General features: G+C 39.4%; 2 protein-coding genes across 7 annotated transcripts in view; one reads left to right on the top strand and one right to left on the bottom strand.

Moving 5' to 3' along the window:
* The window catches only part of FBXO11 (F-box protein 11), an 80,304-nt gene extending 77,367 nt beyond the window's left edge, over nt 1-2,937 (top strand). For 3 of the 5 annotated variants that reach the window (XM_063078989.1, XM_063078985.1, XM_063078988.1), the window contains 4 exons: nt 124-231; nt 576-684; nt 1,280-1,378; nt 1,461-2,936. In XM_063078989.1, the coding sequence (XP_062935059.1) occupies nt 124-231; nt 576-684; nt 1,280-1,378; nt 1,461-1,590 (446 nt within the window). In that variant the 3' untranslated portion in view covers nt 1,591-2,936. Of the gene's footprint in view, nt 1-123; nt 232-575; nt 685-1,279; nt 1,379-1,460 lie in introns of all 5 variants that reach the window. The other 2 variants (XM_063078986.1, XM_063078987.1) reach the window with 2 other exon arrangements.
* MSH6 (mutS homolog 6) lies at nt 2,760-22,106 on the bottom strand. 2 transcript variants are annotated; one of them, XM_063078983.1, is made up of 10 exons: nt 21,785-22,106; nt 13,666-13,865; nt 10,872-11,041; nt 7,060-9,604; nt 5,245-5,513; nt 4,108-4,225; nt 3,693-3,782; nt 3,350-3,504; nt 3,060-3,259; nt 2,760-2,927 (listed from the first exon to the last, which is right to left on the bottom strand). In XM_063078983.1, the coding sequence occupies exons 1-10, from the start codon at nt 22,036-22,038 to the stop codon at nt 2,846-2,848; spliced, it is 4,083 nt and encodes a 1,360-aa protein (XP_062935053.1). In that variant the 5' UTR covers nt 22,039-22,106; the 3' UTR covers nt 2,760-2,845. The 2 variants fall into 2 exon arrangements, with proteins under 2 accessions (XP_062935053.1, XP_062935054.1); XM_063078984.1 differs by lacking the exon at nt 2,760-2,927 and having other exon boundaries at nt 3,082-3,246.
* Between the last annotated feature and the right edge of the window lie 265 nt (nt 22,107-22,371).

Genomic DNA, 22,371 nt, shown 5'->3' with positions numbered 1-22,371 from the left:
ATTCTTCAGACATTAAGGTGTTAAATCTTTTATATAAAAGGACCAGTTTACCACATTTGCGAATTTCAGGTTTAAGAAATGATATAAAGTGATGCATCTACTTGTTTGCAAATTTTACTTCAGGTATTGAAATTACAAATCATGCAACTGCAACACTAGAAGGCAATCAGATTTTTAACAACCGGTTTGGAGGCTTATTTTTAGCATCTGGTGTTAATGTGACAATGAAAGGTATGTTGGAGTCTCTGCTGCCTGTAAATATGTGAAATATGCCATGAAAAGATAATCAGAAACCATTGTTTAACTTGATCCCTTCTGTAACTCTGCAAGTTAGCAACAATTTAAGAGAACCATTTTGAAACAAAGCTTTGTTTAGAGTTGTTCTAAATAGTTGGAATATCTTGTACAAGCAAAACTCATTTCTATTCTTAATATTTCTTATGATTACTTCATTGGTTAGCTTTTCTTAAAGCTCTTAAAAATAGTGACTCTTCTATTAGAATAATCCTGGTCTTTACAGTTTTTATCTTGTCTTTGTCCTCTAGGTTTTTACTTATTTTTTTCTTTTATTACAGATAACAAAATAATGAACAATCAAGACGCCATAGAAAAGGCTGTTAGTAGAGGCCAATGTTTATATAAAATATCAAGTTATACCAGCTATCCCATGCATGATTTCTACAGGTATATTTCTAAATGGTTTGTGAGTTGTGAAAAGAAGATAGTGATTTCCTTTTTAAATTGGCAGTGCCATTAATTGTCCACATTGAGGTCTATAATCTACTTGAGGATCCTGTGCTTAGGACCATAAATATGGAAAAATGCAATCCTACATACAGTACCTGATATCATTCAGAATGTTGAACAGTGTTAACATATTGTTATCTTAGGATTTTCAAAGTAAAGCTGTCATTATAACTGTTCAATATACCCTAGTCACTGAGTGATTTTTTTTTTTTTGGACTCCCCTCTCCCCCAGATTGATTCAGCCTAGAAAGACTCGACTTAATAGGAGCTGAGTTTTTTAAACCAAAATTTCAGGCTTCCTCTCTACAACTTACAAATAAATCATTCCTCTTCCTCATCCTCAGAAAACATAAGGCAGAAAATTCTTTATTCTGTTGATATTCTCAGAATATTGGCTGGAGCCACAAAATTTTCAGTTTTGGTCCTCTTTTCTTACAAGCTAAAGGTGATAGGGTAATATAGAATATAAACAAAATGCAATCTTTTGAATTAATGACGTTTGAGAAAAATAACATAAGCTTTTGCTTTTTAGATGTCACACTTGTAACACCACAGATCGAAATGCCATATGTGTGAACTGCATTAAGAAGTGCCATCAGGGACACGATGTAGAATTTATTAGACATGATAGGTATGTAGCACACTTGTTTGCTATGTTACCCAATTATCTTCCCCCTCACTTTCCTAATTTTTGGGTTTTCATTTTGCTTTAGGTTTTTCTGTGACTGTGGTGCTGGAACACTGTCTAATCCTTGTACATTAGCTGGTGAGCCTACACATGATACAGATACACTATATGACTCTGCTCCACCTATAGAATCTAATACATTGCAGCACAACTGAATTCCTTCCCTAAAGAAAAAGTCCTGCCATTCTAACATCATAACTTAAAACATTTTTTGGAAGAAGATTTAAAATATTTGCCCATGCTACTACAGAAAGAGACTGTATTAAAAATGGATACACAAGGTCAGTTGACACTATGAAGCTCAAGCTACCAAAAAGAAAGTGGCAATATATTGACTCAGGATCTCAAAGCTGGGTGTTTTAGCATTACTGTGTAAAGACTTTTGAAGGGACAGAAGTGAAGAAAATAAGCTGCAATTTTGTACAGATACCAACTTCTGAAAAGCTGGTGTTTTTACAACTAGCATTGAATGCAGTCCAATTTGCAGTAGTAATCTTCAATAGACAAGCAGCTTTGTTGCTGCCTATATGGACATGGGTACCGATTGCTTTTGTGATATGGTAAAAAATGTGAGCTAGCACTTCTGCGTTTCTTTTGATTTTTTTAACATGTATTCAGATTGAGAAATATGATTTTAATGCTTTAATCTCATGTAGTTTGTTTTTAATTTCGAGCAAATCTTATTGTACTTGAATGTGCCCTGTTTTGTTAGCACACCTAGAGTTGCTGTAACTGTACTCATGTCCCAGTATGTACGTTCTTTCTATGAAAGAGAAAACACTAATCTTAAATTATATCCAGCAATGTTTCTGGTATCCTTTAAGAAAAGTTAAGACTATTATTTCCTTCCCTTTCCTGTGCAGCATTCAAAATCACCCCTAGAAAAAAAGTGAGTGTTTTAATGAGACTTCCTAGGAAGGGATGCACTGTAAAACAAAGTATTCTTGTAACTCAGTTTTGTGAAAGGTAAAAAAAACTACTATGTTTTAAAGTACACTTTAGAAAGTCTCTTCAAAACAGTCCTGTATTTGAACTCTGTTCATAGTTTTTTTTGAACAGTTTAGACAAAACTGCTGGAAATTAAAACAATTTCCTGCATTAAGCTGAGACAAGTATATATATATATACAGCCCTATACAGTTTCATAGCTTCTCCTCCCCCATTTATGTGTATTGGTGACAGTGGGTATAAACAGCCTGAAAGTGTATGCATGTACCATAACATCTAGACTTAATATATTGTGGAGTATTCAATAACCATTATGTAGAAGGTAGATAAGAATTAAAAGGGTTTAATTTCCTAGAAAGAAAATGGAAAATGGTCATTTTTAAAAAATAAAGTTTATTAGATCATAATGTTGTCTGAATTTACCACCTTTGTCAAAAGTCAACTCAAAGCTTCCAACGTAGTCTATAATTCCTTAATCAAAGTCAGCAACTTATGGACAGCTTCAGCACCTACAGTCGACCTTTCACTAGCCAGGCAAACTTCCCTTAAAATTAAAAAAAAAGAGAGAGAGAGGTTTTGTTGTTGTCGTTGTTCACTTTTTTCACAGTGCATCACCCCTCCCCCCCTCACTGTCTTTCTAGAAAACTTAATAAGGTTGGCAATATAATGTAATTACCGAAATAATCGTAGTGACTGATTCATCTTCTCAAATTCTCTTGCTTTTCTATGTCCCTTCTGAATAACTTCCTCTGGAAGATTAGCAAGCCTTGCTGCATTAAAGCCATAGCTCTTAGGACAAGCTCCCTTAATGAATTTATAGAGGAAGGTAATAGTCTCCTGGCTGGGGTCTTCACATTCATTTTCTACCATGCATGCCTTAAAGAAAGAAGAATATTAGCTGTATTCATGTGCTAGAAATATAGTATCCAAAACTGAACAACTTTTGGATAAACAATCTGCACATACCATATGTCCTAGGCGCACAGCAACATTTTGAGAATAATCTTCTACTAATGAATGGTAATGGGTAGAAAACAACGTACGACACTTTATAGTCTCAGCAAGTTCTTTAACAACTGCATTTGCTATTGCTGTCCCATCAAATGTTGCAGTACCTCTTCCTGTGAAAGTAAAATATGCATAAATTGTATACTATACACTCTGTATTTTATACCAAAAAGGATGTACTGCACAAAGGTGATCTAAGGGTATTCATACTGTTTAGATGTCCTTCAGATAATCTTCAAGAAAAAGTTTTGTGTCCTAATGTTTTTAAGATAGGCTTCAAATGAAAATTTTAATGTCTTACCTAATTCATCAACAAGTACCAGTGAATGTGCTGTTGCATGCATAAGTATGCTGGCAGTTTCACTCAGTTCAACAAAGAATGTACTTTCACCTTAAAAAAAAAAAAAAAATCACAAATGATCATTTTGAGAATATTAACAGAAGATTCCTCCTTTACGTCATCACTTGAATCTATCATGAAATTGGTGCAGAAGATTAAATCTTATTTACAGTTCTTACACTAGAAGTGATGTTTCCAAATGTCTGAATCTAAATTCAAATTCAGACAATCCAATCAGGTTCACTTAACACCAGAAAAACCAAACATCAGATTTAAATGGCCCATATACAAGAGGCAGATGTCCTCAATGACTTCTGAGTTTTCAAATAATAAAGCTTTAGGTAGAATTAAAAAACAAAACAAAACAAAAACTCACCTGTCATTATTCTATCAGAGGCACCGAGTCTAGTAAACACTCTGTCAATGGGCGTCAGCCTACACCCTTCAGCAGGTACATAACAACCCATCTGGGCCATTACAGCTAATAGACCAGCCTGTGAATGAGGGAGGAAAAGGTCTTTTATGACTGGTATTAAAAGAACCTATAGACAATAAACATTTGTCTTTCTTAAGAATCCTTATTTAGGAGTCAGGCACTCTATAAAAATAATCTTCACAATCCTAAGTAGGTTGGTTCTGCTCATATACTCATTTGCTAAAATGAAGAAAGGCGAGTGAGACTTCAACAATAGACTTAGGGCCTAACTGGCCTCAGGGTGTGCATACTAACTCACTACACTAGTATTCTGAACCCTAGCTATAGAGTACAGCCACCTGGGAGTTCTTTAAAACTGATGCCTAGAACCAGTCCTGAATAAAAATGAATCCATTTCAGGGGATGCAGCCCCTGTATTTTTTTTTTTTTTTTTAGAGGTTGAAAACCACTATACTGCCTTGCTCTAATTAGCAAATTAGATGAACAGAAGTTAATATAGTGCAGGGGGGCAGGGGGTGTCAGCAAATTACCACTATTTTTCTTACAACCTTTAAAAAATATAAAAACTATTTTTAGTTCTGTGGCTGGCCAATCCCTGGGTATAAAGGGAAGATAAATATATCAAAAAGGCCACATCTTCCCTAAAAGCAGTTCCCAAGTCATCACAGGTCTGAAGTTTTATTTGCTTTCCTATCTGAATAAGTCCACCACAGCTCTTTTATAAGGGTTCCTACAAGTGAGCCTAATTTAAGGATGATCATCATTTCATCCAGCCTTTGTATTTTTGTTCATCATGAATACCTATCTTCTGAGGAAATAAATTCAATCAAGTCAAAGATCCCCATGACCTGAAACCTCCCTCCCCTTTTAAATTTATATTTCCCTTAACATTAGGCAGAGATATTTGACTGCTGATGAGGTAAATATTAAATTCCCAAACTTACCTTTGCTTCCTAGTAAGTCAGTGACTGAACTTTATGTAACTTTGTGCTATTTGGAGATTGCCTAAAAATGAAGTATATCCCTTCCTACTGTTACAAATGATTTTCTGATAGCAAAACCTTAAAGATCAGTTACCTGTCTCATGAGTGTAGACTTGCCCCCCATATTCGGTCCAGTAACGAGCACACAATAGGCTTTGCTAGTTTCTTCCTCTTCTTCCTCACAGCCTATTAGAATGTCATTAGGAATAAAATCATCTCCAAAAAAGGTCTTTGTAATGCAGGGATGGCGTGATCCTTTAAGCTCTAAGAAGGGGAGAGTATCTTCTCCTGGCAACAGAATTACTGGGCGACACATAGGACCGTCACCCCCTCGACTATAGTTAGTCAGGCACAATAAGACATCTGTTAAAGAGAGGATGAAAGTGAGGCTTCATCATTTTTAGGATATCTTGATATACCCAACAGCACAAAAACCCACATTCTATAAAAATCTTCCAAAATGCATTTCACTCAGTGGAAGGTAGTATGTTCTGTTTGCTGTTGTTATAGACATAGAGACTTTTCTTAATGTTCAGTACTCTAGTTAGTGATACCCGTATCACCAACTGCACAATATATAAAATGCTTTTTTACTGAAAAAAGTTATCAGCCTAAGTATTTTACATTTTTCATTATAACACTTGTAATGAGGGGGCTAGCTGGTTAGCTCACTTAGGAGAGCATGGTGCTGGTAACACCAGGGTCACAGGTTCAGATCCCCATGCCAGCCAGCCAGCCAGCCCCCCCCCAAAAAAACCTTGTAATAAAATGAGAAATAACTTTCAACTTTGGTTGACCTAAAGATCTCTTCTCTTAAAGGACTTAGCCTCTAACATCTAGAGGGGCACCAAGGGAAACCTAAAAAACTAACTTCTTGGGAGAAGCAAAAAGTGTTCTAAGAATTGGCATACAGATACTAAATCAAGAGGAAGATAAATTGACCACTTTTGAACACCAATATGAAGAAGGATTTCAAATTACCCCATTACCAAATGCAGCACACTAAAACAGAAGAATGCTGTTCTACTCCATTGGATAGTTGTGTTCAAACTTGGGTAAAGTATAGGCCAGCCCATGGCTCACTCGGTAGAGTGCGGTGCTGATAACACCAAGGCCACGGGTTCGGATCCTATATAGGGATGGCCGGTTTGCTCACTGGCTGAGCGTGGTGCTGACAACACCAAGTCAAAGGTTGAGATCCCCTTACCGGTCATCTTTTTTTTAAAAAAAAAAAACTTGGGTAAAGTATGATTGCTGTATTTTTTTAAAAATTCAGAACATAAGGCTGAACTGTAAGACAGCAAAGGCTCCAGATAAGTTGATCGTGACATTTAAAGAAAAAAGTATTTACGAAGCCAAAAAGGTTGCCAAATTATAAATGCATAAATCAGGGCTTTTACAGTTAATTGGAGGAAAGAATGTGACATTATGGACTAAAGAGAAAAAGGGAAGATGAATCTTTTGAAATGTGCATGCAAATGGATCCACTGAAATACAAAAGGGAAAAAGTGCAAAGGTTATAATAAAACTTTTAAAAGTGATGGATCAAGAGACAAATTACTGTAACAAAAAAAAGCAGTTAAAAAACACTATCAAATACTAAAAAATTTAACTAAGAATGAAATCTGATCTAAAATAAAGCTTGTCTCACTAAGTACTGTAACTCTTGCATCAATCTTTTGCTCAATTATTTGAAACTAAAGAAAGGCCAGAAAGCTTCTCATAATTAAAAGCATGTTTCAAGTGAGCAACTTAAATTGTTGTGGCCAACCTAGTCATTTTGCCTAGTGGAGGCAAATATGTATGTATGTTTCAAAATAAATACCTTGTTACTTATGTTTAGGTATATACAACTGGGACACAGAATTACTAACCAAAGCTTGAGGAAGAAGCTTGTTCAAAGTCTTACCCAACACTGCCATACACTCTACTGCAGACTGCCAGTCCTTGTAATTTTTATCAAAGTTATAGAACAGTCGCCGCATGCAGTCCTTCAATGATACATCTCTCCGTTCTTCAGCATTTATCAGATTAGCCAACTTCTTCTCAATAGTTTTGGTCCAATATCGTTTACAGCCCTTCTTGGTTGATTTCAACTCATACTCTTCTGGCAAATTACGGGTGGTGAAATTCTCTGGAATTTCCAACTGGTAACGGTTCCTGCCAATTCCCCAATAGACTATGGTCCTACAGCCAATTCGATTGCGCTGTGTCTCTAAGTATTCCAGGAGGCTCTGCTCATTTTCTCTTATGTCAGCAAGAGCTTGGTCATAATCAGAGTCAAATCCTGCTTTGGGAGTAATCAGTCCAGTCTTTCGAGCCTTTTCATGGTCAAAGGCTGTATCCCATCGGTTCAGTTCTGTAGTCAAATCAGGAAAATGGCCTTCAGGATTTTTTGTCTGCAGTGTAACGATCTGCCTAAGGATTTTAGACTTAAAATCATCAATGACTTCTTCCATAATCTCTATAATTTTGCACATTACTTTGAATCCTTCCAGAGCAGAAAGAAAATCAATAATCTTTTTTTTGCTGTATGTAGTTTCCTCATACATTACAGCTCTGCTATCTGGGTGGTTCTGGCTCTTCAGGGGAGACCCAACATTATGAATTTTACTCAGTAGCCTCTCAAGATCTGGAAGTTTCTTTAGAAGGTCTACAACTTCAGAGATTTTGTCAGGCACAACCATGAGGTCTTCTATGGCATCTAGACGATCATTGATAGCGTAAGGGCTACAGAGTGGCGCACAAAGCCATTGCTTTAGGAGCCGTTTACCAAAGGGAGTATAGCAAGTATCAATCCTCTCTAGCAGGGTCCCTTCAGTAGAGCCATTTGTGCTATTCAGAAAAATCTCCAAGTTGTTTAATGTCACTGCATCTAGCACCATTCGCTGATTGGCTTTAGTGAAGACAGCACCAGGTCTTGTAGTACTGACCATGTCAGAATCCAAGGGAATATATTCTTCAAAATTAGCCATTGATAAAAGCTCTTGATCAATAAGGCATTTTTTGAGGTAAAAAACACAACCACCTAGAGCAGAGAGGGCCAGTTCACTCTTCTCTCCTGGTGTCAACCCAATGGAATCGGACTCTGAGGTCATCTCTTTAAGCACCTGGGGTAACATCACCCCACTGTCCTCATTCAGCTTTTCCATAAAATATCCTTCTTCAAGGAGTGTTCTCAAAGTTTTGGCTGCATCCCAAAATTGGGAGCCTGGTATCAGACCTTCCTGAAGAGAACAGGATAATGAACCCTTCAGAATTGTCTTTGTTTCCGTTGAGAGATTTCCTTTCTCAAACAAGACTTGTACCGGAGGATAGTGTGCCACTAGAGTCCTAAATCTGGAACAATGGCGATCATCTGAAAACTGACCTACGTAAAACTTTCCCAGTGAAGTATCAACAAAGCACACACCATACACATGAGTGTGGCCAGAAGAATCTTCCTCTTTTTCTTTGAGGCTAAGAAGATACCTACTGTAGTTCTCAGAGGGGTCACCTTCCAGCACACTGTAGGTCTGTGTACCCTTGGTAATAATCCTACATATCTCCCTCCTCACCACTCTATCATGCTTAGATATATGTGCCATCTTTCGGCATCGTGCCTCCATCATTTCCGGGGTCTCAGTCTGTTCCACTCGTGCTACTTTGTAGCCCTTCTGTACCAGGGAATCTGAATATCGGCCAAATGCAATTTCAGGAAAACCAGAATGGGCCCAGTTGCCTTTCATGAATACCAGCCCCAGTTCATTGACTCCAATAAGAGCATCCATGTGGTAGAGTTCATAGAACTTCCCTACCTTATAAAAGATGACAAGATCAAAGTTCTGAGACTTAATCTGCCACCACTTCCTCATCCCAGGAGTACAAGAATTAAGGAAATCTTCAGGCACATACAGTGTGGATGCATCAAAATCTGGGTGATCAGGCCGCCTCCGGTGTTCATCTCGTCTCTTTTCCTTTTTAAGCCATTCCAAAGTTTCATGATACCAGACAGCGGGGCGACTACTGTCATCACCTCCTCCACTAACGTTTGCTTGGGATTCAGAATTTTGAGGGGCAGAAAAAGCACTCAAAGTACTCTTGGTTTCTGACAAAATGCCAGTTGCTCGTTTGGTGGCTGAGGACATTTCCTTCCTTGAACTTTTCTTTTTAAGAGAGCCATTTCCAGTCACCATTCTCTTCCGCTTTCGAGCAACTTTGACAGGGCTGTCCAGTCCTTCACTCTCACTATCCCCCACTCCGCTGCTTATCTCATCACTGCTTCCGTCCTCCTTAGCATCTGGCTTGAACTCCACATCAGAGCCACCAATGTCACTCTCAGAGTCTGATATCACTCTTCGTTTTTTTATTTGGCGGCTACTTCGCCTAGATCCTTGCACCTTAGGTTGTACCTCCTCTTCGCTCTCAATTTCATTATCTTCTTCACTCTTATCTGATGCGTAAGTTGCACCTACCTGCCAGGCAAGGAAAGAATATTTAAATACAAAGCAAAATTTGGAAAATTATAATATGTACTGCTGTGAAGTATCTCTCAGTATGCTGCAACTTCATATACCAAGAGAAGAACCCACCACGAGAAATGAGAAACTGTTTTCAATGAATATCTCAAGGAATATCAATTTCAGTTTCACCTAACATTAAAACAAGTGTCACACTACAGCATCAAGTAATTGCTGTCATAGGAGTTCTATACAACAGTGATGAAGCTATTAGCATGACCATATATCACAAATACCAATAGGTGATGTCCTTATTAATAGTCATAGCTATGGAAATAACTTTAAATCTCCATCTCTGGTAATTTTCTCTTCCAGAATCACCTCTCCTACAAATGGACATATTATGAGATTTACCATTTTATAAAATCTTTAGTGTAAGAAAGCAGTAAGCAATCTATCCTGGTTCTAGTGTTTGCTCTTTCACAAACCAGTTATTATCTTGGCCATGGCACATTCACCTATTATGGATCTCCCTCACACGTAAGATAGTGTTAGACTAAATGATTTCTATAGTTACCATCCACTTCTAAACCTCTGATCTCCAGTTTCAACTTTAAAAATAAGATTAAAATACCCACTTATATTAACTTGCTTATTCCCTATGTCATCTCATATAAGAAAAAGGAATAAAACAAAATCGAGCTTAGAGATGAATCACTTTGGGGATGCAGCTCATTAATTTGCTGAACTAGAGAATAATGATCTTATTTGTTCATTTCCTTAACAGGTTTTAATTCACTCAATTAATGATCATTAACATTTGAAACCAAGGTTGTATTTCAGCGTTTATTTAACATCTATCCTTATTAGTGCAAACTACAATAAAAAGTATCGGAACTAAAAGCATAAACCTATAATTTCCAGGGACTGACTACACCCATATAGAAGCCTACTACCAAACTCCATGCCCAATTTTATGACCACATGCTTACTGTCCCCTAGGCTCTCTACTTCGCAAAATGATACTACCTCTTGTAGCGTATGCCTTGCCCTGCCAGTAGGCTTGAGAATGTAAGTAAAAAAAAAAGGGTGCTAGCCTTTGAGATAGTTTCTAAGTAATTTAACTTTACCTACAACCCAGGGAAGTACATAAGTATGTGTGTGTGTGTATACTGAAACAATCATATATAATAAGAGAATATCACTTTAATATGTCCTCCCCCATTTTTTTCCATCAGCCTCCTAACAGAAAAAACAACTGAATGTTTGCAATTTCACACACCTCCATCTCTTCCTCTTCTTCTGCCTCTGATGGCTCATCACACACTGCCAATTCAAGCCTCTTAATCTTGTCTTTATTCAAGGCTTCATCTGCACGTTGCATTGCTCTGAGTATTTCAGGCTTTGCACTGTAAAAATGACCTCCCTTCTGGGCTTCCTTCGATTTTGAACCTACAAAGAAATATATTTATTAAATAACATAACTTTCTGGCTGGATAGGTGGCTCAACCTACAACATGTGCCCTAATGAATAAAAATGACAAGTATAATTTTTAATGTCACGTTATTTTTTATTGATATAGATGAATCAATAAAGCCCACAAGAAAGGACATTTTCAAGAAAAAACTACCAGTGAAATTGAAATCAATTTTACCTCCTTGAAGTCAACCAGGACCACTTACTCTCTTTTCTAATAACCTGGGACCGTGACCCTAAACAGTACAGCACACCTCTTCAAGTGAGGCAGGAGATGTAAAGGGGGTTTGTTTTGAAACCCTTTCTTAAACTTACTTCAGGAAGGCAAAGACTGCACTGTCAGTTAAATGCAGCTACAATACTAAATATGTTTCTCCCCAAAGCAGTTAGATCAGGTATATTTAAATAAAGTAAAGTGAATAACCAATCAACCTACTGTATGGGGCCTTAACATTTTGGGAGTGTAACCTAGTTCAGACTCTGAATGTGTTAAAGTATTTTTTTCAAAACAGCTGCACCTAAATGTAACTTTAAAAGTCTTCCTCTATAATATTCACCTCATTTAAAATTCATTTCAGGGCCGGCCCGTGGCTCACTCAGGAGAGTGTGGTGCTGATAACACCAAGGCCGTGGGTTCGGATCCTACATAGGGATGGCCGGTTAGCTCACTGGCTGAGCATGGTGCTGACAACACCAAGCTAAGGGTTAAGATCCCTTTACCGGTCATCTTTTTTAAAAAAATAAATAAATAAAAATAAAATTCATTTCATTATATTAAATGACACTTCCATCCACTGAGCAAAAAGGTTAGGTGCAGAAGATCACAAGTCTAATTGTATATAATTGTTCAGTTGTTTTCCAAGAGGTATAACTAGAAATATCTCTTCTGTTTTTCTTCCCAAATATCACCATAAATGGAAAAGAAACCTAAATTTGTCTAAATTTACGGACCCTCAACATTACTCTAATCCCCTCTTTTTACTAAAACTAACAGGACAACCTAAATTACCATGGAAATTAGCAACTTTTATGTGCAGCCTAAGAAAATTAAAGCTACAATTTCCCATTTCTCTAAGAAGCTGCACCAAAGTTACAAGTTACAACAAGCAAAATTGATTTGAGGGTGGCTCTGAACTTTTCCCTAAGTGCCTATTGCCCTGCACTCTGCCTCACCCCCTCGTAACCTATCTCGTAATATCACTGTTTCCAAGAACGCCTGATCCAATCTCTACAAATCTGAAACAAAAACTCAACAACAGAAAAAGGACTACTTTCTTTTCACCCATGCCTCTCTACTCGTTCATTAACATGCACAAGGGACTGGCCCATTAGCTCAGTTGGTTAGTGCACAGTGCTTATAACACTAAGCCCCATCCTGGCTTGATCCCTGTATGTACAGGCAAGATGCCCCCTCAAAAAAACAAAACAAAATATGCATGCACTGCAAAAATTGGGATTGTTAAAGGCAAAGAGCAGTATGCACAGGGATAATTTTATAAAATAGTGATAACGTAAATGTAAACATTTTCTAGATCTTTTTTTTAATGTCTCTTTGCCAAAGCTTTTTTAAAACCTCAAAATTGGTCCTGGAAAAGACCTCCTTTTTCATCTGGTCCAATGAGAAATAAAATGAGATCATTTTATATGTGAGTAAATTGTACAGAAAATAAGATAACCTTGGTTGGCCAATATAATACAGCAAATTAGTACAAAAGACAGAATCAAATTTCCTGATTCTCTTTCCATCGCATATGTCAGATTTCCACTTAGACTTACCTTTCTTCAGTGCCCCCCCACCCCCATCCTTTTGCAAGATGAGCACTACTGACCAAAAGATTTGATTCCCAGAGACTTCTGGGAAACTGACCCTTGTTCTGATTCTACAACATTGAGTTCCACAACAGACTAGCCTGGAGAGTCTGAGCACAAAAACTAGTATAGTGCACTGTATCTTGCAATCACACTGTGTATGCATGCACTGTATATAACTCAAGACTGGTGGGGTGCACTTAGCACAAGTGAGCCTAAACATGCAGGACTGTCTGTGATAAATAAGGCTGAGCCTGGGAAGAGAAAGTTATGATTCCAGAAGTCTGGTATGAAACAACTCAAATATGCTCATGGGTGAGGATTTTTTGGAAGCCAGGTAGTGTGCATCTCCACCTGTCCTGGAGAATGTCACTGATCTATATGCTATGTATCCTAACCACATTACCTTTCTTTTGGATCCTTCAAGATGAGGACAGTTTACTTTACACTTCTCATGTATGAATTTGCTGGTCTGATTATTATGGTTATAACTCCAATTATGAGATCATTTGTCCTTTAAGGGCATGATACTGCTGTTAAGTCACTCCAAGGACAGAAATAAAAATTACATTCTACAAACCAAACTGGCCAAAAACCAGCTGCATCTTATCCCTTTCCCATGCCAGAACCAGAAGCTTTCACAACTGTCACTCTTGCAATTTATTGGCATAAAATACACATGCAGAGTCAGTCTCTCTCTCTCTCTCTCTCTCTCTCTCACACACACACACACACACACACACACACTCTCTCTCTCTCTCTCTCTCTGCAGTGACTGTTACCCTCTTACCTGTATATGGCTTTAACAGCCTTTTGCTAACCCAGCCCCTTGTTGGGCTGTCATCAAAAAACTGTACATGAACGCGGACTGATTTCCCTTTCTCACGGATGAATGTTCCATCAAAGGGGTGGTTGTAAACCAGGCAAGGCCACCAGGGGTAACCCTCCATCTTGGCCCAAACCAAATCACCTGGTGAGAAGTCACAAGAGCTGTTGCCAAAAGGAAATACATAACTGGTTAATATTTGGTTAAGTTTCCTTAAAGGCAGTTACATACAAATAAACAATTTCAAGGAAGTTATCATGAAGACTCCTTTGAAGTCTTCTGGCATTAATACTTAAGCACAGAAAGTCTAGAATTAATAATTTTTAAGTCAAATGTCAGATGTTCAAGTCATTTTTTAAAACAAGCAAGCTAATATAATGCTTATTTAACTATTAAGACAAACACAAGTATAATAAATTCTGGTACTAAGGGTGAGAAACTATTTCTCAGAATCATTCAAAGTTTAAAAACTATGGCAGAATTCTGGTAGAATGCTGATGGCAGGAAAAACTCATTGTACATGCTCTCCGAATTATAGTGAGTCATACCTATACTACATATATCAGAAACAGGACCTAACTCACAGTAGTAATATAAAACATACAGATTATATAATTTACTAATTATATTAACTATCCAATCATTAGACTTTGCTTGGAATGTTTCCAGTTAAACTCCTATATACCCCAAACTCCCCAAAAGCTACCTAAGCACTCTGCTACCCTTTCTTCCTGCTCTAAGCTAGTTTTATGGAAAAATTCAAGTCAAAAAGTTAAGTGCCTAATATGCCAAAAATAGTGAGTACATATGCCTACAGAATCAAAAACGGAGATCCAATCTTTAGACATTTTTGAACAGTAATTAGTCAACTTAAACCAACTGATCTCAACCCAATCACAAAATTTAGAAAGCATTCTTTTCTTCAAAACATGAGCACAGAAACTCCTCAGCAAGAATATTAAAAGAGAAGCAAGAACAGAAGCATGATTTCACACGCTGTACTTGTCCCAACTGCCTTTATGATAAGTACATTCTCTCAACTTACAGAAATCCATAGTGATCTGTGCCATCAGGTCGTCTTCAAACTGGAAGCTGTGTTGGCACAATTCAAACCGCTACCATAGCTGTGCTTCCTCCTTACTAATATATCCATTAATTAACAGGAAAAAAGACATCACTGTGTGGAATACTTTGCTCACAAGCCTCATTCTTCTCAAGCAGGCTTTCTCTTCACTTGGGCCATTTAGCCACTTAACCACAAAATCTATCACACCCTAATTGTAGGCTTTCCTTTAATGTTAGAAAAAAATTTTTTCCCTAAACTGTACTCCTTTATTTCTGCTGCTAAAGGAAGAAAATAACCTTTGTCTATATAAAGGAACTATCAGTTCCCAGACAGTAACTTTTAGAAGACTGGCCAAACACAGCAGATAAATGTCAATGAACATATCTCCCCACATGAAGCATATTTCATGCTTCAAACTGTATTGGCCAAGGTAGATTTTTCTGAAGGTGGGAAGGGGAGGGCTACCCATCAGTCAAGCCTAGCTGCTCTACTTAAAGGCAACTAAAACCCTTAAGAGATGGAGACTCCAGTAAGATTTTGACATGTACATAGTGACGTTTATAAGTGTTCTTGAAGATGACTAGGTCTAAAAATATTTCTCTTGCCTGTATGAACTTAGTTATCGAGGGTAAGGACTAAAGAGGGGTTCAATTTGACACCAGTTATTTTATTACGTACATGTCCTTTATAAGCTACCAGTTTTAAAATTAACATAAAATACGGGCCGGCCCGTGGCTCACTCGGGAGAGTGCAGTGCTGATAACACCAAGGCCCCGGGTTCGGATCCCATCGGATCCCATATACGGATGGCCGGTTTGCTCACTGGCTGAGCGTGGTGCTGCCAACACCAAGTCAAGGGTTAAGATCCCCTTACCGGTCATCTTTAAAAAAAAAAAAAAAAAAAATTAACATAAAATATCTTTAAATTTGTTTGACAGACAAATGAACATCCCCAATACAGAAAACATGTTTAGGTAGAAAGCCAGTTACAACCATTATCAGTTTTGAAATAAATTCTTTTTTGAAATAAAATGCTATTAGAAACATAAGTGTTTTAGGGATGGCCGGTTAGCTCAGTTGGTTAGAGCTTGGTGTTGGTGACACCAAGGTCAACAGTTCCAATCCCCGTATTGGCCAGATAACAAAAAAGAAAAAAAGAAAGAAACATACTATTTAAACAAAAATTTTGTTTTTCAACATCATCTTACCCTCAACATAAACTTATACTACAGAATCTTACACATAGCCTAATTTATCTGCTGTTAAGAATGGCACTACACTATAAAACATTAAGACTTAAAAATTTAGTAATATGAATGAAGTTCCTCCAATGCTAAAATACTTTAAGAAAAAGAGTGACACTTTAAAAATCCTGGCCCAGGAAACAGTGGTTTCTAAGCAAAAAAGAGAATTAGGCAGGTAATAAAATGTATATTGTAATAAAACTAAAACTTTTATACATTTCTTAATTAAAATTTTTCTTCACTCAGTGAGCTAACAAGGAAAAAAAAATTTTTTTCTTTCCATTTTTTTTTTTTGGTGGCTGGCTGGTATGGGGATCCAAACAAGGGAAAAATTTTAAATCTATTGATTCATTTTTTGTGTGTAAACTTTAATTACTTAAAGGTAATTTTAAGATTTTATCTCTAGTAATTGGTCAGTTTCCAAGAATGCCAAATAAAAGGAACATATTTTAATCCATGCAAATTTCAGATTTTTCTACCAACACTAAATACTATATTTAAAAACATAAACATAATGTAAGCATGGGGTCACAGTTGGAATGTGCTATAATATGAATACCTGTTATCTTTTATACAATAGCCTTTATGAGAGCCCAATTTATGAAGTCATATAGACCTGTAAAACTGGCTCCACTTAAAACTGTATTTCTCTTATATCAACTAAGTTACATTAATTTTACTGTATTTAATATTTGACTATATTTTTGAACAACCTTAACATCTTTCTCTTTTCACATAACTTGGATTATGTTAGTATTAACATGGATCATCTAGCCCTATGCAGTATACACCCAATTTGAAAATATCTGTGCCAAAGTCACCTCACATCCCCCCAGTAATTGTAAATACACTGGCTCTTCCTAAAGCCCAAGCTGAAATGCCAAAATATTGGAACTACCTTGTGATATACTTAAGATCCAATTATGCTTTAAATAACAGCTCTCTGCATCCCTGGGTTCCACATCTGTGGATTCAAGGAACTGCGGATCAAAACTGTTCCTGTATTTAACATGTACAGACTTTTTTCTTGTCATTATTCCCTAAACAATACAGTATAAAAACAATTTACATAGCATTTACACTGCATTAGGTAATCTAGAGATAATTCAAAGTATAGCTGGACCATTAGCTCACTTGGATAGAGAATGGTGCTGATAACAAGGTCAAAGGTTCAGATCCCCATACCAGCCAGCTGCAAAAAAATAATAAATAAATAAAGTATAGAGGAGACTGGCCAAAGTGTAAGGAAGGATGGGCAATGGTTAAATGCAAATTCTGTTATTTTGTATCAGGGACTTATCTGTGGATTTTGGTATCTGAAGGGGGTCCTGGAACCAATCCCTCATGGATGCCTAAAGGACTACTGTTTATCTTAAATATTTGGTATTCTTGAGATTTTAAAGACAATAGGAAAAGAAGGTAAGAGGAAAAAGCTGACAGTTCAGAAAAATAAATGTAAAAGCTCTCCTATACTAAAATTAATGACTTAGTAAAACTGAATATACACTAAACAGATCTTTAAATTTTTGCTTTAAAAATCACATTTTTCTTTTTTTGCTTTCTCTTTAGTCCATAACTGTTTTTTTTTTTTTTTTTTTTTTTTTTGTGGCTGGCCAGTATGGGGATCTGAACCCTTGACCTTGGTGTTATAACACCACGCTCTAACTAACTGAGGTAACTGGACAGCCCTTAGTCCCTAGTCCATGATCTTGGTGTCAATTACCAGTTATTCCTATAATTCTCAATCAACATTTTTACTTACTTAAAAAAGAATCAGTAGATACCAAAGCATTGCTAGAATATGCTTCCATAAACAATAAAAGATAAAGTGGGCTTATCTAACAAAAAACTGTGTATAGAAACACTTAGTGATCAAACATGTGAAACACACTTCACTCAACCTTAGAAATGAAAACTATCAGTGCTTGCCATCCATCTGTCACCATTAAGTGGACTTTCCCTACTCTAAAATAACTAAATCCCGTACTGAGAAAAGAGAAGTAACCAGAATAATTACCAGGGCTCCCATCATACCTATCCTTCTACCTGAACCTCTGCCCATATAACCTGTTCTTTTTTCTTTCAGCTCTGAGTAAGGTAACTAAGCTATATTAAGTAAGGTAACTAAGGGCCATCACTTGTACACTACGTTAAGGGTGACCACATAAATGATCTAAAAAAATGATCTTAAAAAAGAAACCTAAAAGAAACCAGGGTCATTTGGAGGGCATCTTAATTCCACACTTTGGAGAAGGGAGAACTGAGAATTGTCATTAGAATGAAAGAATGTTTTCAAAAGTTCTGAAGCAATGTTAAAAAAACATAAAAGCCAGCTTAAAAGAGGTTTCTTCCTACTGGCCCAATTATGACAGGTTGAGCATTTAAAAAACTATGTTTAAATCAAATAAAACTGTGGATCTACAAGTCCACAATGATACTTTTAAAAAAGCTTGAAATGTTTTCTTACAATAACATTCTATTAAGCATATTATTTGAAGTATATTACTATAAAAATGTTTAACTGTATGAAACTCTCAGGAAAGGTACCCACAACAAGGGCAGGCAAGTTAACTTAAAGATCTTTACAATTAAAAGGAAAAAAAAAAAAAAAAGATGTGTCAGGCCTGACAAACCACTCCTTGCCTGTGAATGGGAACTAAGGCATATGTTTAAATATTTTTACTGCCCATCATCCTAAGACAATGATTAGGAAATGTGATTGTGAAAAGTAAACTAAGATTTGTTTAAAAAGCCACATTTAAGTGGCGAGAAGCCTTGGTCACAGCTCTCAATTATGATTTTGATAAACTACAGAAAAATTAAGTATTGAGAAGCAGGCCCAGGGCGCGTGTACCTCCTACTACTTTGCTCTTAGCCATTTACTTCAAACTGGTATCCTCTCCCTCATCTCCTACAATCTAAATCTTCACCAACACCTGTTTACCGCCTGGGCCTCTCTTAACTCGTCCTCTAAATCCTCTTCATCCCCACTGCCACTACCCAAATTAGGCTCCTAACTGGTCTCCCCAACAAACACATTTCAGCCAGAGTAATGTTTCTAAAACAGAAATTCTCCCCTGTGAATTTCTTAAATGAAGCCTACAGAATGCTTCATTAAAGAATGCTTCCTACAGAAGCATTAACCATAAAGAAAAAGATGGACAAACTGGACATTACAATCAAAACTTCTGTTCATCAGAAGATGCCATAAACTGAGCAAAAGAACAACACATAATTGACAAAGAATAAGAAAAAAACGCAAGACTTTTTTAGCACAAGAGTAAATCTAAATGACAAACATTAAAAGATGTTCACCATCTTTTAGGGCCGAGCCCGTGGCGCACTCGGGAGAGTGCGGCGCTGGGAGCGCGGCAACGCTCCCGCCACGGGTTCGGATCCTATATAGGAATGACTGGTGCACTCACTGGCTGAGGGCCGGTCACAAAAAAAAAAAGATGTTCACCATCTTTTAAAGGTTTCAATCAACTCTCAAAATAAGCCCAAATGTCTTTGTGGTACATCAGGCTGTTCATGATTGGATCCCTGCTTACCTTCTCTAAGGCTCCCTCCTCCCTTCACTCCACCCACAATTTGCAGGACCTACCTCTTCCTGAACCAGCTTCTCACTCCCACACCCACTCAAATCTGCCTAACCCCATTTGTCCTTCTAGCTTGAACATCCTCCTTCCACCAAAGCACAAGGACCCCTTACACTCCGCTAGTGCTCTAGAATTGCCTTTCTGCTTGTCCTGTTCACTGTTACATCCAGGATCCACAATGCCTACCACTACGCTAGGCAAAGTAGATACAGGAGCATTTGCTGAAGGGCAAATCTTTACACAGTCGCTTAACGACAGGGATACGTTCTGAGGAATGCGTCGTTAGGTCGTTTCATCGTTGTGTGAACATCACAGTGTACTTACACAAACCTAGACAGGATAGCCTACTTCTTACCTAGGTATACAACCTATTGCTCCTAGGCTTCAAACCAGTACAGCATCTTACTGTACTGAATACTGTACACAATTGTAACACAGTAAATATCTGTGTAACTAAACACAGAAAAGGTACAGCAAAAATACGATGTTATAATCTTATGGGACCATGTCTGATATACAGTCCGCATAGCATGATTGTACTGAAGAGTTTTAGAAGCCTATTATCAAACGGCCATCTTTCCTGAACACCCTAGTATCTCTCCACAGTTAGGAGGTCAAGTGTACACAATGTTATGTTTTTACAAGTCTATTGAATTCAGACCTCAAAAAACAAACAGCATATGCTATTCAATATGTATGTATTATAATAAATGTATCTGTCTACTTTGGATGTAGGAAGAATCACTTCATGCTCAAGTAAACAAAACAAATCGTGCATTTCTCACCATGAAAGAGTCTGTTATCACGGATGCTGGCAGCCTCCCACAGGCAGATTCTACTAATGCACAACTATATAGATATTTAAACCGCCGGAAAGGGTCGCTTAACACTATAATTACACTTCGGCTTTGAAAAGCCTGAGATTCCTATAGGATACCTTAAAGTCAGGACATTAAAAATCGATTACCAAGAGTTACTTCCTCCGAGCCTCTATTTCTTCATCGGTTCAAACGGCTACCATTACACTTTCTGTCTAATATCTGGTATACAGTAAAAGCGAGCTTTCCAAAATGTCGCCCGCTGCCCGGATCAAAGACAGCCAAGCCCTGGAACAGCACCGTACTGTCCAGAAAGCCAGGAAGACATCTCGGAGCAGACTTCCCTGCACTCGCGTCCGCACATCCTTGCCCAGAGCCAGATCAAGGCCTTTACAGGCAAACTTTCAACTCCGAAAAAATTTACGGTGCCGCACCCTCCCATGGAATAATCAATAAAAACTACACTGTTTCATACAATAACATTTTTCCCCATTCGACACAAACTTCCACGTGCGCCAAGATAAACATACCTTCTTCCTATTTTCTTTTGCCTTGGTGCACACACTGTCTACCTAGGGACTACCCAACCGGATCCCAGCACTTTCTGCTCTCCCTCCGCCCCGCCCCCGCAATGCTCACTCTGCCCAATCAGGCCCCTCGGCCCGCAGCATGACACACCCCCCAGCGCGCTCGGCGCCGGGTCCACCCCCCACTCCCACCTCCTCGACGTCCCCCTCACCTCAGCCGACGGCCCACCGTCCTTATGGCGTCTCGGCGTCCGAGGCTCCAGTGTGTACCTCGAATCTTTAATGGAGCCCCAATTCACAATCCCCGCTCTGGACGAGGGGGTCTCACACAGCCCCCCCAGCCCCCCGGTGGCCGACGTTCGGCCTCCCCTCAGGCATTCCTCCTTCCCTTCCCGCCACCACTCCCCCGCCCCGCGCACCTCGCACCAAGCTGGCAAAGCGCCTTTTTCTTCCCGCCCCGCCCCCAGTGCTTCCATTTCCCTTGTCTCCTCCCCACCCCGAGCTGCGTGCATCTCCCCTTCCTCCACCCAGCCCCCCGCCTGGCAGAACGCGTCTCCTCTTCCTCCAAAGCGCCGTAACTCCGCGCGTCTCCTCCCCTCCAACCCTAATTCCTGCACAGCTTATTTCCTCCTACCCGTTTACAAACTACACCCCAATGCTCCAAACACAGCCCCTGAGCTCTTTCAAGCCTATTGTGCAGCCCCACCTCCAAGCCCAGGGCCTGGCCGCGCAGCCTCCAGTCGCCCTCGACGAGCCTCCCTTCCGCGGGCTCCTTGCACCCCGCAGCCTCACCGACCCCATGCCTTCGACTCCACGCCCACCCCGCTACCTGGAAGGGGCCGCAGGCGCTGCCGATCTCCGCAGCCCTCCGTTCAGGTTCTTCGCCTCGGGCAGCGACCCGGAGCCCGCCAGGGGCCTGGGCCCAGGCACGGCCTGGCTCCGGGACGCATCCCCGCTGGGGGAAGGGGAGGCCCTGGTGACGGCGGCGCCGTCTTCGCTTGAGCCCCTGGCCGGAGCCTTGTTGGCATTATTCAGCGCCGGAGACTTGGGGAAGAAGCTGTAGAGGGTGCTCTGCCGCGACATAGCGAGGGTCGGCGAGGCCCAACTGCTCTGTCGGACGGATCGCCTGAAGGCGCCGCATCTGCCGCGCGGCTCCTGCTGGCGGGAAACCTGCGGGGGGAGGTGCGCTACGCGAGAGGAACCCAGGCGCCAGCAGCCAATCAGCACGAGCCTCGGCGGCACGGGCGGCGACGCGTGCGCAGGCCCCGCCCCCGTGCGCGAGGCGCCCTGGGGAGGGGAGGGGAGGGGCGTGGCCGGCGCACCGAGCGATGGAGGGGCCTGCGCTCGGAACAGCCGGGGACATCGCGCCCTCACGCCAAGGGGGTGGCTAGGAATGGCGCCTTCCGAGCCGAAGTC

The sequence above is a fragment of the Cynocephalus volans genome, chromosome 14 (assembly GCF_027409185.1).
Source record: "Cynocephalus volans isolate mCynVol1 chromosome 14, mCynVol1.pri, whole genome shotgun sequence".
Taxonomy (NCBI): Eukaryota; Metazoa; Chordata; class Mammalia; order Dermoptera; family Cynocephalidae; genus Cynocephalus; species Cynocephalus volans.
The sequence above is the reverse complement of the archived record's forward strand: the minus strand, read 5'-3'. Positions and strand labels throughout refer to the sequence as shown.

Bases quoted from the DNA above. Each gene is read 5' to 3' on its own strand.
- MSH6 (XM_063078983.1), bottom strand. From the start codon at position 22,038: ATGTCGCGGCAGAGCACCCTCTACAGCTTCTTCCCCAAGTCTCCGGCG. The intron at 9,605-10,871 runs GTGTGTGAAATT...CTTGCCTGGCAG, and splicing joins AAGAAGAGGAAGAGATGGAG to GTAGGTGCAACTTACGCATC. The intron at 3,260-3,349 runs GTATGTGCAGAT...TCTTTCTTTAAG, and splicing joins CTGTGCGCCTAGGACATATG to GCATGCATGGTAGAAAATGA.